Genomic DNA, 19,699 nt, shown 5'->3' with positions numbered 1-19,699 from the left:
CAAGGAAGTTTGGATTCCGTAGAAATGTTGGAACAAACAAGGCAACACTGAACCTATGACTTATCGTACAAGATAGGTTAAGGAAACACAAACCTACATTTCTAGCATTTGTAGACTTAGAGAAAGCTTTTGGCAGTGTTGACTGGAATACTCTCTTTCAAATTACGGAGGTGGCAGGGGTAAAATACAGGGCGCAAAAGGCTATTTACAGTTTGTACAGAAACCAGATGGCAGTCATAAGAGTCAAGGGGTGTGAAAGGGAAGTAGTGATTGAGAAGGGAGTGAGACAGGGTTGTAGCCTATCCCTGATATTCCATCTATATATTGAGCAACCAGTGAAGGAAACAAAAGAAAATTTTGGAGTAGGAATTAAAATCCATGGAGAAGAAATAAAAACTTTGAGGTTTGCCAACGACATTGTAATTCTGTCAGAGACAGCAAAGCACCTGGAAGAGCAGCTGAACAGAATGGACAATGTCTTGAAAGGAGGATATAAGATGAAAATCAGCAAAAGCAAAATTAGGATAATGGAATGTAGTCAGATTAAATCAGGTGATGCTGAGGGTATTAGATTAGGAAATGTGACACTTAAAGTAGTAAACGAGTTTTGTTATTTGGGGAGCAAAATAACTGATGATGGTCACAGTAGAGAGGATATAAAATGTAGACTGGCTATGGCAAGGAAAGTGTTTCTGAGGAAGAGAAATTTGTTAACATCAAGTATAGATGACTGTCAAGAAATCTTTTCTGAAAGTATTTGTATGGAGTGTAACCATGTATGGAAGTGAAAGATGGATGATAAACAGTTTAGACAAGAAGAGAATAGAAGCTTTTGAAATGTGGTGCTACAGAATAATGCTGAAAATTAGATGGGTAGATCATGTATCTAATGAGGAGGTACTGAATAGAATTGGGGAGGAGAGGAATTTGTGGCACAACTTGGCTAGAAGACGTGATCGGTTGGCAGGACTCATTCTCAGGCATCAAGGGATTACCAATTTTGTACTGGAGGGAAGAGCGGAGGGTAACAATCGTAGATGAATACAGTAAGCAGATGAATACAGTAAGCAGATTCAGAATCATGTAGGTTACAGTAGTTATTCAGAGATGAAGAGCACCGAGCGAGGTGGCGCAGTGGTTAGCACACTGGACTCGCATTCGGGAGGACGACGGTTCAATCCCGTCTCCGGCCATCCTGATTTAGGTTTTCCGTGATTTCCCTAAATCGCTTCAGGCAAATGCCGGGATGGTTCCTTTGAAAGGGCACGGCCGATTTCCTTCCCCATCCTTCCCTCACCTGAGCTTGCGCTCCGTCTCTAATGACTTCGTTGTCGACGGGACGTTAAACACTAATATCCTCAGAGATGAAGAGGCTTGCACAGGATAGAACTGCATCAAACTCATCTGTGGACTGATGACTGCAACATCAATACAGATATTTTCAAATGAGGGAAGCTGCTGTAAGAAAAATTCCAGCTGCTTTTATTTGAACACACAAAAGAACAGTTAAAACACACATTAATCATTTTCTGCCAAGTAATGTGATAGTGCAGTTAAACAAACAAAATATCTACAAACATGAAATTGGAATAGCACAAGGAATTATTTTCAGATCTGACAATGATGCACCTAATTCTTATTTCTACTTATTCACCATGAAATGAATTGGAAAATTAACTTTTGTTCATTGTTTTTATATTCCATGGATAATTCTTGCCGTATCTGGCTATGGTGTTGAGCATACCAACTAGATATATGTTGATTATTTAGATGATGGATTTTATGTTACCACCTCTATGAGTCCTGCATCCTAAACTACTGTGCCACTTCAGTCAGTATTTCTTACTACACTGTAATTCTGCCTACAATATCAGCAGATGAGAGCTTGAAACTCATCAAGCATATAAATAAATTTAATGCTCAGTCTTCTATAACAACTAATAGTGTATTCTCAATTGAGGTAAAATATTTGCAATTTCTATATCCATTTTGTATACTTAAAACATTTCTGTTAGCTCCATGCTCATGTTGGTCAGAGATATTTTTTAATTATCATGATGTTTGTGACATCTCTTATTGTACAAAATCATACGTGAGAAATACAACACAAAGACCAGAACCTATGATGTCATAGCTGTATATAATTGGGTGTGGCTTGATGTGGCACAGTAATATTTATGTATTAATGACAAATCAAATCATTAAAAAAATGTTGTTAGTCTTTTAGAAAGCTGATGCTTGCAGAGTTTATATGTTTCAGAGACTCCTGAGCATGTGAGAGGTGACAGCGAGGAACTAATAGGGCGGTTAACAAGTACACTGAACACTGTGCATCATACTGTGGTTTCGGGCTTCTGGAGACCTGTGTCCAAAAGGTCTTTAAAGAACTATTTAAGAATGTTGTTTTGAGATGTTCTGTTCCATGAATAAAATATCTGGAATTGTAAAATGACTAATGGTACGAATTTCAAAGACCGCTAGTCAGTCACTGGGTACACTTCAGGCTGACAAAATTGTTAAGAAGCTAGTGTTCAATTATATGGTACATTATTTTTTGAGTTGAGTGTATTCTGAACACCAGATTAATTCTGTAAGTATTTGATCTGCCAGATTATAGTGTTTTAGTGCTCAAAGTACAGTTGCAGTATTACGAGAGATACGTTGAAAAAAAAGTTGCAAAATTAATTTTTCGTTTATTTACACGTAGATGTCTGCGGTTGTGGTACACATCAAAACTTCTACACCACAATGTATTTTGTGAGCTGATAATTAAAACTTTTAGGCTACTTCTCATAATATTGATGAAATTTAGAAGTGGAAGGTAATATTCACTAAAAGTGAACAGACAGACAGACAGCTTACATTACCTTGAAATGCTTTATCCATGAACAGCATCCATGCCTTTTAAATTTTAACTAATTTAGACCTATGAATATTTGTAATTACAGTAGTTGTATTTGTCATACTACAGCTGTTTATTGCACAGAACAGTTGTGAACAGGTGGTGTCTTACCGTAGTTACTTCCTGTGGCCCGCTCCTCTGCCGGACAATGACAGTTTGCCTTTGTCGCCGCCAGAGCAATGCAATGACAACACCAGTAACAACAAGAAGGGGAATAAATACTCCAAGCAGAACTGCTGCCTTTCCATCAGCAAGGTACACTGTGATTAATATTATTGTGACAACCACAATGAGTAAGACAGAGAGTGAAAGGCTCCAGAAGTGCAGGCCATAGCTCCGTTCTGAAAATGACAAAGATTTTCACTTTATACTAAAACGTATTTTGCAACTATTTACTGAACGTATCATATAGCTCACCAAAATACCTTTCTGATTGACATATTAGTTATTCAACTGACATCTGCAAGTTATCATTATACCACAATTATTAGTGCAGTGTTCAGGCTTTTATTTGCTGTGTATCTACCTGTATATTTATGAGCACATATACATCATATCTAGTAACACTGCTCCTCCATGTTTAGTTATCAATCAGCAAATTATTTTAATTAAACCACAGTCATTTAGAAGATGCACTACAAATCAAGTTATATATTTTGCTTTTGTGAAAAACACTCATGTGCTGACATCAATTCTGCCAAATTCTTCCCTTTTCTTTATTGTAGGTCTTGCTTTCTACAGGTGGGTGAAATTAACAAAGAGGTTGACACATGACGAATTACAGAATGGAAGGGGGGAATGGTGTCAGTTTTCTATTTTTTATATATATATATATATATATATATATATATATATATATATATATATATATATATATATATATATATATATATATATACCTAAAAACAAAGATGATGTGACTTACCAAATGAAAGTGCTGGCAGGTCGACAGACACACAAACGAACACAAACATACACACAAAATTCAAGCTTTCGCAACAAACTGTTGCCTCATCAGGAAAGAGGGAAGGAGAGGGAAAGACGAAGGATGTGGGTTTTAAGGGAGAGGGTAAGGAGTCATTCCAGTCCCGGGAGCGGAAAGACTTACCTTAGGGGGAAAAAGGGACGGGTATACACTCGCACACACACACATATCCATCCACACATATACAGACACAAGCAGACATATTTAAAGACAAAGAGTTTGGGCAGAGATGTCAGTCGAGGCAGAAGTGCAGAGGCAAAGATGTTGATGAATGACAGGTGAGGTATGAGTGGCGGAAATTTGACATTAGCGGAGATTGAGGCCTGGTGGATAACGGGAAGAGAGGATATATTGAAGAGCAAGTTCCCATCTCCGGAGTTCGGATAGGTTGGTGTTAGTAGGAAGTATCCAGATAACCCGGACGGTGTAACACTGCGCCAAGATGTGCTGGTCGTGCACCAAGGCATGTTTAGCCACAGGGTGATCCTCATTACCAACAAACACTGTCTGCCTGTGTCCATTCATGCGAATGGACAGTTTGTTGCTGGTCATTCCCACATAGAATGCATCACAGTGTAGGCAGGTCAGTTGGTAGATCACATGGGTGCTTTCACACGTGGCTCTGCCTTTGATTGTGTACACCTTCCGGGTTACAGGACTGGAGTAGGTGGTGGTGGGAGGGTGCATGGGACAGGTTTTACACCGGGGGCGGTTACAAGGGTAGGAGCCAGAGGGTAGGGAAGGTGGTTTGGGGATTTCATAGGGATGAACTAAGAGGTTACGAAGGTTAGGTGGACGGCGGAAAGACACTCTTGGTGGAGTGGGGAGGATTTCATGAAGGATGGATCTCATTTCAGGGCAGGATTTGAGGAAGTCGTATCCCTGCTGGAGAGCCCCATTCAGAATCTGATCCAGTCCGGGACTGGATCAGATTCTGAATGGGGCTCTCCAGCAGGGATACGACTTCCTCAAATCCTGCCCTGAAATGAGATCCATCCTTCATGAAATCCTCCCCACTCCACCAAGAGTGTCTTTCCGCCGTCCACCTAACCTTCGTAACCTCTTAGTTCATCCCTATGAAATCCCCAAACCACCTTCCCTACCCTCTGGCTCCTACCCTTGTAACTGCCCCCGGTGTAAAACCTGTCCCATGCACCCTCCCACCACCACCTACTCCAGTCCTGTAACCCGGAAGGTGTACACAATCAAAGGCAGAGCCACGTGTGAAAGCACCCACGTGATCTACCAACTGACCTGCCTACACTGTGATGCATTCTATGTGGGAATGACCAGCAACAAACTGTCCATTCGCATGAATGGACACAGGCAGACAGTGTTTGTTGGTAATGAGGATCACCCTGTGGCTAAACATGCCTTGGTGCACGACCAGCACATCTTGGCGCAGTGTTACACCGTCCGGGTTATCTGGATACTTCCTACTAACACCAACCTATCCGAACTCCGGAGATGGGAACTTGCTCTTCAATATATCCTCTCTTCCCGTTATCCACCAGGCCTCAATCTCCGCTAATGTCAAATTTCCGCCACTCATACCTCACCTGTCATTCATCAACATCTTTGCCTCTGCACTTCTGCCTCGACTGACATCTCTGCCCAAACTCTTTGTCTTTAAATATGTCTGCTTGTGTCTGTATATGTGTGGATGGATATGTGTGTGTGTGCGAGTGTATACCCGTCCCTTTTTCCCCCTAAGGTAAGTCTTTCCGCTCCCGGGACTGGAATGACTCCTTACCCTCTCCCTTAAAACCCACATCCTTCGTCTTTCCCTCTCCTTCCCTCTTTCCTGATGAGGCAACAGTTTGTTGCGAAAGCTTGAATTTTGTGTGTATGTTTGTGTTCGTTTGTGTGTCTGTCGACCTGCCAGCACTTTCATTTGGTAAGTCACATCATCTTTGTTTTTAGGTATATTTTTCCTTCGTGGAATGTTTCCTTCTATTATAACTATATATATATATATATATATATATATATATATCTGTGTGTGTGTGTGTATGCAGCATGGCTGTGGGCAGCAACAGTTTTGTGGTTCTGTTCTGAATTTTTCATACAGATCTTTTTAACATTCAGTATTGAGTTCACTTTTCAGGATAGTAACAGCTTTATCTCTTCTCTGTGAACTTTCACTGCTATGCTCCGACACTGTGTTACACATTATAAACACACTACAGAATGAAACAAAATAAACACTCTAAATTAATTCAAAAAGTTGCAACTGACTGTGATAACTAGCATCTGAGGGAGCAGAGTGATATGATAAAAATAACATGACAGAACGTGTCACCAAACTCATTCTCTAAGTGGTTGTTGCTGTAAAATTTGCACTGTTAACATCTAGATGTTAGTCACTATTACTTTGACGTTGTTATAATCTACTCAATCCTCCCCATATTTCCACCCTCGTCACTAGTCCCAAAAAGAAATTTCATAAAATCCCTGTTATCAATATAGTCATGGCACATATTTCTTCTGCATACTAGTCACATTGGATGCTTCTCAGATTCTCTCTTTTCAGGTTTACTGCAAAGTTTAATTTTGATCAACTTGCTCTTCCATAAAACCACTTATCACTTAAATGAAGCTATTGTTGAGATATACCTTTGTTGCTCAGGAGCTGTAGGAAATAGGGTAATATCTCCAAGAGTTGCATCTTGTATCAACTTTATCTCCAACCTCTTAACAAATGTTATTTACTAGCTGAACAAGGGGGCAAAATGCCTAAGATCCTAAACTCACATTTAAGAGGGGCATGGCTTAAATCCTTATCCAGTCATTCAGATTTGAGTTTTCCATAATTTCTCTACATCACTAAATCTGAATATAAGAATGGTTGCTTTGAAAAGGAGTGCCCCATTTCCTGCCATAACTTTGCCCAAATTTGTGCTCTATATCTAAATACTCCATAGTGAAACAGGATGTGAAATCCTGATATTCCTTACTTACTTTCATTTTGAGCTGCCAAAGAATCATTCCTATTTAATTTAATCTCTCATTCTCCCCCACATCTCACCAGAACACTTATCATTTAATCTTATATTCTTGCCTTCGACCATCCTGATGATATCCCGGAGCCCATGACTCCTCACCACTCTTTGAATTGGTACCAGGAGACTTTTTCATGGGGGCTTCATCCTTCAAATTGGTGAGGAACTCCAGGCCAATCTGGACTGGCAGGGCATTCTTTCTGTTCAGCATGTTCAGAAAGTCCATAAGGACAATCCCATTGATAGCAGTGCCTTTATTCTGGCATTTGAGGGGGTATTCTCCCAGATGAGGTCAAGATTGTGTGTTTTTGGTGTTATGTGAAGCCATACATCCTGCCACCCATGAGGTGTTTTCGGTGTTTACATTTCAGGCACATATCTTTCCTCTGTACAGCAGTATGCACTGAATGAGGGAAGCTCCTGGTGTTCCACCATCCGTGTGTGTTAATTGTCATGTCCACCACTTTCCATGCTCATTGGATTGATTAGAAAGAAAGGAAGATATAGGAGTCATTTATCCCACAATGAGACTTGCCAGAAATATGACCATCTTCCCCCTGTGTCTATGGCATCTAATTTTGTCTCTCTTATGCCCTTTCTGTTTCCTCCCTCCTCCTTGCCCCAGTTTCACCACACTCTCCTCTCCCCTTTCTCTGTAGCTCCCAAACTCTCTCCCCTCTGGGTGTTGTTCCCCCTTCCCAGCCAGACAAGTGTCTGCCTTCTTCAGCACCTGCTGGTGCCCCCTCCTGGGATCCCATACCCCAGCATCTCTTAGACCGGAGGCCTGCTGCCACAAGTCAGCTGTCGTACCCACAGTCTGTGTGCCCCTAAGTTGCCCATTCTCTCTCTGAGCCAGATCTCACTGAAGCCTGCTCTCTCCAGGCCCTGCCCTCCTCGACCTACAAAAGAGAAGAAGAAGAAACATAAATCCCCTCCAGTGGCCTCGGAGCTGCTGACTCTCCCCTCACAACCTGAGTCAGACCTCTTGTTTATGGATGTAACACCATCCTTGTTGGTAACGGATAGTAGCCTGGTGGTTTGATGGGTTTCAGCCAATTTGTCTCCCATCTGAATCTCCATTCTGTACTTATTCAATGAAATTTTAACAGATACTACCATCACCTTCTGGAGTTGCAATCCCTTATTTCCTTTTTACCCCATAGCCTGTCTCATTCTCAATGAATATCATTTTACTGGTGCTAACTCACCAACTCTTCATGGGTTCCATGCTTTCTGCTGGAACAGGTGGCATCTACACATTGTTCAGTATGGACTTATTAGTACATGGGTCCCCTCTTCATACCATACTGGAAGCAGCTGTTGCGTGCATCCACTTGGACTCTGCTGTCATGATTTGCAATCTCTATGTCCCTCCACTGCCCTAACTTCCCTCCTTCAGCAACTATGCTCTCCCTTCCTCCTTCTTTGGGATTTTAATGCCCATCCCCCTTTGTAAAGAAGTGCTTTTCTGTCTAGTGGGAGTCTCTTCATAGACCAGTTTCTTGCAGACCACAACCAGTGCCGTCTTAATGATGATTTCCCTACCCATTTCAGTGCTGCTTATGGCACTTCCCTTACCCTTCACCCTTCATTAAACTGGTTACTACACAATGATCTCTTTGATAGTGACTTCTTTCCATTGGTTTTCTTATTCCCCTCCCATTTCCTGAGGCCAGTTTAACTCGTTGTGCTTTCCATCATGCTTAATGGCCTCTATATACTGCCCAGGTCATGTTTCCCCCTTCTTTGTCAGGTTGTATTGATTAAGTCATCCATGACATGTCTGATACAATTATATCAGTATTGCCATCCCCCAACTGAAAGGCCCCTTTCACCACCAGCTAGTCCCATGGTGAAGCACATCCACTGCTATCACCATCTGGGATTTCCATCAGGCCTTGCAATGCCTTAAGCAGCACCCACCCTCCATCAGTCTTATTACTTTTAAACATCTTCACAGCAAAGCCTATTACTTAATCAAACAGAGCAAGTGGCTGTGTTGGAAATGCTTTGTCTCCTAACTAGGTTCTTCTGTCTCTTCATTACAGGTGTGGGCTATGTTTCATACCTTCCAAGACTGCCAATGGCAGTCTTCCATCCCTGGCTTTGCCCTTCTGTGTGGCCTTTGTACAGATCCATCAGTTCTCTTGGAACACCTTGCAACCTATTTTGAGATGCATTGGCGTCAGCCTCCTATCCAGCTGTCTCCCTCCTCTGGAAATAGTGAGCTGAAGCTTCCCACTTACTTTTTACCCCTCGTCATATTCTGCAATGAACCTTTTGCTACATAGGAACTTCTTCTGGCCCTTTCCTCTTCCCACGATTCTGCTACTGGCCCTAATTCTGTCCATAATCAATTGCTTCAACACCTCAAACCACCACAACAACAATATCTCCTCCAAATTTTTAACAATATTTGGCTCTTCCTCTCAATGGAGGTATAGTATTGTGGTTCCTGTCCTTAAGCTCAGTAAAGGTCTATCACCCCTTGATAGTTACCGGCCAATCAGTCTTACCAATGTCCCCTGCAAATTGTTTGAATGCATGGTAGCTCAACAGCTCAGATGCGTCCTTGAATCTTGGGACCTTTTGTATCCTCACCAGTGTGTCTTTCAGGGGGGACGGTCTCCATCAGTCATCTGCTTTGATTGGTTACCACATTTTGGCAGGCTTTTTCTCAATGGCACCATCTTGTCGCAGTGGCTTCTGTAGCACCATTGGTCATCCCTGCTGTGTATGTGGATGGTTTCTGTCCCCACGCAGTGGCCTCTTTGGAGCGACAGCTCCAGCGTGCCATCCTACATGCTTTCTGCATAGACGCTAACATCTGTTAGTTGTCACCCAGTTATGTTTCTTGGGTCTCATTTGATAACAAGCTTGCTTGCTTGCCCCATATCTGCCTTCTGAAGATTGGATCTCCCTGTAAACTCAATGCATGGATCCCCATCTTTATCAGTCCTTAGTTCTGCCCTGTCTGGACTATGGTTGTCAAGCTTATGGCTCAACTGCCCTTTCCACACTGCTTCTCGTGGACCAAGTCCACCATTGTGGTACCCGTGTAGCCACTGGTGCCTTCCACATTAGTCCTGTTGATTGTCTTCTGGTTGTTGCTGGGATCCACTCCCCCCCCCCCCCCCCTCCCCTTTCGGTTTAGCGATCCCAGCTCCTGGTTTCCTATGCCGTCATTATCTGCTCTTTTCCTACTCATCCTTCGGGACATCATCTGCATGCTGCCCGTCCTCAGATGGGTTTACCAGTTGGGCTCTGCCTTGCTTCTCTTCACTATGATTTCTATTTTCCCTCTTTGTCTTGTTCCCCACATCTCTCCCAAGCACTCCCTATTGGTTACTTCTTCTGCCCCTGATTCAGATGGAATCTCTTCTGGATACAAAAGCCTCAATTACTCTTGTGGTGTTCCATTGTTATTCTGGTCACTCTTATGGGAGTCTTGGGATGTTATTGTTTTTTTACACCAATGACTCTAAATCTGCCTATCAAGTGGGATATCCCTTCATGTCCTCTGTCGGGGCAGAACACCATCTTTTACTTGCTACATATTGCATGTTTACTGCTGAACTGATGGCCATCTCTCAGGCCCTCTGATTTATTAAACAGTCCTCCCCTCACAAATTTTGTTATGTACAGACTTGATGAATGGCCTTCAGGCTATCTTCTGGTGCTTTTCCCACCTCCCCTAAGTCCCTGCCATCCACGACCTTCTTGCTGATCTTGACCATGCTGCTTGTTGGTTTACCTCCTTTAGATTCCCGGCCATGTGGGTATCTTGGGTAATGAGCTTGCTGATCATCTGGCTTTGGGGGCAGACACCTATACCCCATCCTCCATGACTCTTCCGGGTGCAGATTTGCAGCTTCACATCGGATTCCTTTTCGCTCAGTTGTGGGCCAACTCTTGGGGGACCAACCCCCTGTCTAATAAACTTCATGCAATCAAGGTACCACATGGTGTTATTCCCTCCTTGTGTACTGGTGGGAATCTTCCATTGGCCATACCATGTTGACCCATGGTTTTTACTCCGTAAGGAGCTAAGGAGCTGCTTCCCCCCCCCCCCCCCCCCCCCCCCCCCCCTTGTAGTTGTGGGGCCCCACATGGTGATCCATATTTTGCTGGAGTACTCACACCTTTTAGCTTCACACTAAATATGCCCTCCCACCTTTCTAGTCCCAGGTGTGTTAGCAGACGACCCTTACATGGTTACATCAGTCCTCAATTTTCTCCGTGAAACTGGTTTATCCTCCCAGATTTATCTACCTGAATTTCCTTCCAGAACTTTTCCGATCATTTTTTCTGGTCTTTTGTGTTATTTTGTTGCTCCTTTTCTTGTGTCTTCTTCCCCTGGTGTTGTCCCTGTTGTGTCATGATCAGGGTATAGTATGGGGATCAGTATGGATCAGCGGTGGTCCTCACACTGTGCATAGTGCCTTTGGGAGCACCCCCTGCTCTCGCCCTTGCCCTCCCTCCGTCCCCCCCTCTCCTGTTCTTTACTCTTCCTACTGCCCTGACATTCATTTGCCTTTTTGTTTGTCCATTTTCCTTTACCATTGACTGGACTGTGCTGTTTTTGTTGTTTCTGTCACCTTAGATTGTGGGACCAATGACCTCACTGTTTTGGTCCCCCCAACCCTGCCCAGTCAAAAAAACTACTTATCCATTTGTTCAAACACTTCATAGTTACTATCAAAGGGATAATGTACCTCACTCAAATTTCTTTTGCACAGGCTCAACATCCCTCTTGTTTGCTTAGCATGGCGGTGCTCAGTGTTAAGTCTGCCAAGTGCATATAATTTTATTTAACTCTGGCTTTTGGTCAGTGAGATCAGAGATTGGAAATAATTACATTTCAGTGTCTGGAGGTCAATTTCAGACCTTTGTATGCTGTATTCATGAAGTTCAAAAATTAGAAATCAGAGAAATAATTGTACGATGTACTATGAACTACAAATAAACTGCATGTTTAAATACAGTGAACATACTAAAGGCATTCAGTTTTCTATCCGATTACTTAGAATGATACTTAGTTGCATGTACCATAAATCATTTTCATGATTTCTATTAAAATGATGACACACTAGTTGGTTCACAGAGTATGTATTCTGGATTATTTATGTATATGGCTGCATGTTTGTCATTTGCAAATTGCTAAATATCACACTGGCTTAATCTGAATAAAAATTAAACAGTGGAAACCCCATGCTGAAATATCAACAACATTAGGAAAAGGATAGATTGCTACTCAAGGTAAAAATAATACACTGAGTTGCAGACAGGCATTAATGACAAGACTGTTACATTGGGCCAGTCCATTCCAAGCTGCCAGAGACGGTAGTTTTGTGTGTGTGTGTGTGTGTGTGTGTGTGTGTGTGTGTGTGTGTGGGCGCGCGCGCGTGCGCGTGTGTGTGTGGGTGCGCGCGTGCATGCCATGTGCTTTTCTGAAACACCCTTTGACTGAAAACTAAATGTGTAACAGTCTTTCAGTTAATGCCTGTCTGTAATTCAAAGCATCATCTTTAAGGTGAGTAGCAATCTATCCTTTTCCCAATATTGTCGCTACTCCTGCTACAAATGTAGCACAAATTGAACAATTTAAATATTCATCTGTTAAGATACACATACTACAACCATTTAGCTGAATTCTCAATGAAATAGAAGGAACTGTCCAGAAGGAATGATTTTAGATTACTGGAATATATACAACAACTATCCACTTTTTATATAATTTTATTTATGCCAAATTGCTTTTCAGTTTTTCACCCAAGTTCAGTTGGTACAGAACACTTACACAGGGTGAACATTAATAAAACAGACAAACTGTAGGGATGGATTCCTGACTGGAAATAGAGGAAAAGAGGTCCTCCAAACGTGTGTCCAGAAATGCCGCAATAGATGGCATTGACAAATAAAAGCTCCTCTGACCACATGAAACGTGTTTCTTATGTTATGCGGGCTGTGTGATTGAGACAGCATACTGTAAGCAGCAAAATGGTCTGGTATTCATGTTGGGATCAAGCCCAGATTGTGTTTGTGTACGGCAAGCAGATGGAAATGGTTGAGAAACAGCACAGCTATACGAAAACAAGTACCCTCACAGACACCAACCACACACACAACACTTCAAGCCCTTTTTGGGCATTTGTGTGTTCACATAATCGAACTTTGGCTTACACCACGATGGCAGGCCACTTGCTTGGAGCCTGTATTAGGGTTTGTCTCAATATCCTGTAGAACCTGGTCCTCCAAATCTGGTGCACACACAATCTGCCATCTCCCTGCAAGTTCATCTGTCTGATAGGACCCATGATCACATAAACGCCTAAAAAGGGTTCAAAATTTTGTGTGGTGTTGTTGGTGTCTGTGAGGGTACTTGTTTTGGTATAGCTGTGCTGTCTCTCGACCATTTCCATCTGCTTGGCCGTACACAAACACCATCTGAGCTTGATCGCGACATGAATAGCAAACCATTTTGCTGCTTACAGTATGCTGTGTCTATCACACAAGGAACACACAGCATGCGGTCAGAGGAACCGTCATTCATCAGCACCATCTACTGTAGCATCGATGCATTTCTGGACACATGTTCATTAGAACCCTTTTCTTCCATTTCCAGTGAGGAATCCACCCCTGCAGTTTGTTGGTTTTATTAATGTTCGCCCTGTATACATATCAGCATTAAGTTTATGTTCACTGTATTTTGAACACTGCACAGGCTTTCATTCTGTACCTTGTAACTCTTTGGTTTTATTTATATACATAACACAAACCTTTACATTAACTGGTATACCGGTGCACTGCAGCCTGCCATAAGGCTGAGTTATAAGCCTCTTGCATCAAAATGAAATTGAATTGTCCTAGGAAACCAATGAAAGGAATGTTTAGCTGAACTATAATGCAATAGGAAATAAGAAATAATGCGAAAAGAACATAATACTGATTATCTTTAATTACAGAACAGTACTATAATATTACAAAATTAGAACATGTGTAGTAGGGGCACACATGGGCCCTATAATGTATGCTGGAGGTGTCTGTGCGATGTGGCACAGACTAGCCTACAGGTACCTGTGGCTATGATGGGTACTTGGTTGAGACTGTTACACACACATCCCAAGAGCATGCCTTATTAAGGGGGTGTACAGTTTGTTATCACTCTTTCCATCACATTGGCCTCAATGTTCCTGATGTCTGTAATTCTATCAGTGGTGAAAAGTGTTCAGACTCATCTGACATCTTTGAAACTATTTTTTTATGTTTCTCATTTTATGGAGTATTATTTGTTCCTGGTGGTTGTGAACAGTAAAGCAGTTTGAGTTTCTCTCAACTTTAGTCTTCATTCAAGATCAAATTGCACCTGAGTGAGGTCGTAGCTTATGATCTAGCACTCACCATTGCTGCTCCTAGGTTGCAAAGTCCTGGACTTGGTTCCTGGCCGGGTTCAAGATTTTCTTTGATTGGGGACAAGATGTTTGTGTCATCCTAATCATGTCACCTCATTTTCATCACAAAGATGCACAATAGAAATACTTGCACCAGGTGGCTGAACAATCGCAGATGGGGTCTCCCAGCCAATAATGCTGTACAATCAGTTCATTTTTACCTGAGTGAGAAGTTTCTGACCTTCAGTTTCCTACCTCAAATTATTTTGTTTGGGTATCCCTATCATATCTCTCTTTTTATTTGAATAGTTTAGTGACAACTTTCCTTTCTTTCAATACTACTACTGCTGCTGCTGCTGCTACTGCTGCTGCAGCTGCTTCTGTAGCATTTGCAAAATTCTAGCAATCAGTTTCTGTTTATTCTCATTCTGCAACTATTCATTTTGTTTGATTTAGGCTGTTTATCTTCAGGTCTACCAAATCTAAAATAATTCAGATCTTGTAAAAAGTCCAGCTAGTTGTTTTTTCCTTTCTTAGTGTAAAACAATACTAGCCACTTCTCTGTCCAAACTGCAGTGCTCTGCTCGAAACTCAAATGACCTCACTGCTCATGAACAATTACTAACATGAAATTCGCACACATTCTACTGCAGAGTGAAATTTCATTCTGGAAATTACTAAGATGTTCATGTATGGGAGTGGGAAAAAGAAATGGAATACATATTTTTTACAGTTGTTGCAAATGAAGTATTGCCATCTGATGTTTCTAGTGTCATTGACACATTTTATCCAAGTCATAACAATATTCAACGGGAGAAGAGTAAATTGCTACTCACCATAAACATGACATGTTTTGTTGTAGGCAGGTGCAACAAAAGGACAGCTACACATTTAGCTTTTGGCCAAAGCCTCCTTCAGAAAAGGAAACACACACACACACACACACACACACACACACACACACACACACACACACACACACAAAAAGCAAGCACGCCACACGCACACGGGACCATCATCTCTGGCAGCACAGACCAGAATACTGGAGATGCAGGTCATGTGTGCATGATGTGTCCTTGCTTATGTGAATGGAAGTATGTGTGTTTCCTTTTATGAAGGAGGCTTTGGATGAAAGCTAAACATGTAACATTCATTTGTTGTGCCTGTCTGCAACTTAATGTCTCATCTTTACAGTGAGTAACAATCTGTCGTTTTTCCTTTTATTGTTGATATTCCAACCTGGTGCTTCGACTGTTTGGCAAAAATGATGTGTGGGTGTAATTACTTGTGGACTACCTTGCTGTGGACTTTGAGTACCCTGTATTGTTTATAACTGAGGCCTCAGTTATGTAATTGCACTATGGAATGTCTAATAGTGTCATATATCCCCATTCCTTGACCTACCAGTTCTGTCTGAGACATTTGTACAAACTTTTAAAATTATTAATGTAGGTTTGTTCTGTTTCAAGGTATAATACAACATTCATTTATTCATTCATTCTCACATGATGCCCTGTAAATTCTGTTCCTCACTACTACTACCCTCCTATCTTCATGGGCTGTTTACAACTCCCTCCCTTAGTTTTTGCTTGACCTTCATGGAGGGCAGATGTGATGTCAGTGTCCTCTCAAGATCAATGCACTTGATTGCTTCTCATTTAGGGAGGGATGTATTTTTGGTTCCTTTTCATTAGAGTTGTTATTGTAATAGTGTGGATTTTCTGAATATTTGTGAAAATATATAGTGTACTGGCTTTCAGGCACATTGCAACTGAATACGTAACTATCCTGGTGTTCTCTCTTTTACACTCCCGATTCTCCACACATATAGCTCAGAATTATCGTGATTTGTCTAACACACATCTTCTCAAAGAAATACAAGATTTGCTGGTGTGCTATGATGAGGAAGACCCCATGCTATATGAGGATCTTGGTGATGAGAGTGACATTGATAAGGTGGAAGAATGTGAAGGCAACTCTGTAACTGACCAAGATGGTGAGGATACTGCTAAAAATGAAGAAGGAAGAGATAATGAAACAAGAAACTTTTTTCTGGGAAGAGATAAGAAGACGATGTGAGCCAAAAAGCCATCTGGGAAAAGACATTACATGGGACCTTACAACACTATCACTCGCATTTCCTTGAGTCATAGGAAGCACTAAGAACACTAAAAGTGCAGCTGAATGTTGGAATAATTTACTCACTGGCAATATCCTTCAAACAACTGTCAAATACATAAATCAGTACATTGAATCTATCAAGGATCATTTCTGCAGAGATAAAAGACATCAGTTCTACATTTGCAATTGAACTAAGCTTTTATTGGCTTGTTGTACCTAGCAGGTGCACACAGAGGGATTTGTCAAAGTCTGGAGTAACTTTGGAGGATTGAAAGAGACAGCACTGAAAAATTCAGTCACATGATGAACCTCAAATGGTTTAAGGGACTGATACATCGCCTTTGTTTTGACGACTGTACTACCAGAGCCCAACAGAAAATTTGACCAGCTAACTCCTGTTTGTGAAGTTTTTGAAAAGTTCGCGGAAAATTGTCAAACGCACTATTGCGCCGAGGACAACATCACAATAGACAAGAGGCTTCCAGGTTTTTGTAGATGTGTTTTTTGGCGGTACATACCCTCAAAACCAAATAAATATGGAATAAAATATTTTGCTCTTGTTTATGCTAAAATGGTATACACAGTCAACAAGGAAATCTGTGTTGGACTACAGCTTACAGGTCCTTTCTGTGTCAGCAATAAACCATGAGAACTTGTCAAGAGAATGGCTAAGCCTGTATTTGGATCTGGTCGCAATATCACTGCTGATAACTGGTTGTCTGATTATGGCCCCATCGACTGTTTGACGACAAAAAAACCTGTCATACATAGCAACTGTCAGAAAAAATAAAAGACAACTACCATTAGATTTTGTTAATATAAAAGGGAAGAAGCAATACAGCAGTACATTTGGCTCTAGTAATAGGAAGGTTGTGGTTTTCTTTATACCGTGCCAGGACGAACATGAGATTCTAGTATCTTCACTTTTTCATGACAATGCCATTGATCCCAAATCTAGGGAGAAAAATAAACCAGAGGTAGGCATTTTCTACAATTCAACAAAAGGTGGCACTAATACTACAGATAAAATGTGTGCTACTTACAGCAAGCCGAAACACAAAGCACTTGCCAGTCATCATTTTTTCACAGTGTTGAACATGGGTGTTATCAACTCCCAGGTTATTTATCTTGTAAATCAACTGGAGAAACTGCGTAGGAGAGTGTACCTAAAATCACTGGCACATCAACTTGTTCTTGGAGAGTTCACAGAAGTACTATGAAGAAGATTTATCCCCACAGAAGGCAGAGATATCACCACCTCTCCCACATCCCAAAAAGTGTCGATGCACCACCTGCAGTACAGAAATGAGTCACAGAAGGATGTCAGACTATAACTATAAAAGCTACCACAATGTGATCTGTTTATCCCATGCAAATATGGTCTGAAACTTTGCTTCTCTCTGTGCCAGTGTGTTTCTTCTGGTAATTCTGAGTGAGTGTAAATTTTCATACAACATTTTTCTATACATTTCCACAAAAGCCACTGATTACATTTAGATCACTTAAGTTGAAAATATGAGATAATAGGTGACTTAAAAATCTATGCCAGTCAGGGTCATTAGGCCCGAACCCAGGAGTCCGGCCATCCAGATTTAGGTTTTTTGTGATTTCCCTAAATTGCTCCAGGCAAATGCCAGGATGGTTCCTTTGAAAGGGCACGGCCGACTTCCTTCCCCATCCTTCCCTAATCCGAAGAGACCAACGACCTTGCTGTCTGGTCTCCTCCCCCACAACAACCCAACCAGGAGTCCGGGAATAGCGCCTGATAGAAGGTTAACTACCTTCCAGTCCACCTTGTGGGCAGATGGTCATTAGGGACAGTAAAACTGATAGAGATACTCAAAGTACCCTCTGCCACACACCGACAGGTGGCTTGTGGAGTATGGATGTGGATTTGAATGTAGATGTAGAAAACACGAAGAATTACCAGCACTCCAGCAACGACAGCACCAAGCTGGCCCGTGCTGACTGCCTCCGCCAAGCAGTCGCTGCTGGAGCAATGGTTAATCATTATTATTCTTCGTGTTTTATGTTCCTATTAATACATCACGATAAAACGAAAAATGCAATAGACTAATATGGCACCGCTCTATCGAATGCGCACACACAATTCCGATTTAAAAGTAATTATGTTTGTAATTATTTACAAACAGACATTTTTCGTCGACAATGGGCATCGCATGACATATGTGATAAGCAGGATTTGTTTGGGCAAAAACGAAATTGCAAATATCTGTGGAAACACCAAAGACAAAGCGGCTGACGACCCATACGAGAGACACGAGGTATGAAGAGCAGTCCAATGAAAACGAGACAGATAGAAAAAGAAAGTAATCTGTTCATTATTTTAAAAGTAATCGCCATAGCTATTAGTCTGTGTATACTCCTGTGAAACAAGGTAATCATTGCCTTCATGGAAAAATGTTAGCAGTTATCTACGGGACCATGATTGCACCCAGGCGTGCATCTCTTTGTCTGGAGAAAAACGACGACCACGAATGTGTTTCTTTAGGACTCCAAAAATATGGAAAACATATCTGTACAGTCCTGATCTGTCCTCAAAGAACGTCTTTTAAGTCAAGGGGTATACCTTTAACAATTTTTCCATTTAAGATCTGATATTCTTGAGTTTCTGAAGGTAAAAGAAAAGCAGGAACGAAAATCAGAGCAATCCATGACAGATTGCAGACCTATCAAGTTAACTTAAACTTGACTGTACACTACCCACAGTAATAAGATGCAAGGTGAGAAACAACTTTTTTTTGTATGGTGGAGAAGCATTTAAAAAGGAAATCACACTGTGGAAGGGGCAACTTGTGACCAAAACAAAAGAGTCTATTTTCCTGAGTTCATTGGCATTGAAGAAAATTCGAATTTTCAGAATTCGTTGGGGCGTTTTGAGATAATAACTGTAACAGTTTTCTAAACAATTTGAGGACACTAACAGTCTTACATCTGTTTTTGAGCTGTTTTCGAGACCGTTTGTCGTTCCATTTGAAACGACGCCTGTACATGTGCAGATGGAACCGATCGATATACAGTGTAATTCTTGTTTAAAAGATTTTTCTCTGTAAAACTGTCGTCCAGGAGCTCTGCATTGTTTTCCCGTGGAAGAGTTTCCAGTCTCCATAATGAGGTTGCAAACGTGATACGATGTTTCGATCAAAGGCTTTCTTTGATTTTGAAACTAACCGACTCACGATTACATGGCAATCTGAGTGACAAAAATGTGCGACATTGTGTGCGTCATGGCCTGTCCGCGTACCGACAGTCTGTACCAGATAAAAATTTTATTATG

At 41.5% G+C, this 19,699-nt stretch overlaps 1 protein-coding gene across 1 annotated transcript in view; it reads right to left on the bottom strand.

The window, feature by feature from the left end:
* LOC126095278 (uncharacterized) overlaps positions 1-19,699 on the bottom strand; it is an 82,989-nt gene that overhangs the window by 7,554 nt on the left and 55,736 nt on the right. Inside the window, exon 2 of the mRNA XM_049910036.1 lies at positions 3,014-3,243. Coding sequence (XP_049765993.1) covers positions 3,014-3,243 — 230 coding nt within the window. The remainder of the gene's footprint in view (positions 1-3,013; positions 3,244-19,699) is intronic.

Source organism: Schistocerca cancellata, chromosome 8 (assembly GCF_023864275.1).
Source record: "Schistocerca cancellata isolate TAMUIC-IGC-003103 chromosome 8, iqSchCanc2.1, whole genome shotgun sequence".
NCBI classification, from domain to species: domain Eukaryota; kingdom Metazoa; phylum Arthropoda; class Insecta; order Orthoptera; family Acrididae; genus Schistocerca; species Schistocerca cancellata.
The sequence above is the reverse complement of the archived record's forward strand: the minus strand, read 5'-3'. Positions and strand labels throughout refer to the sequence as shown.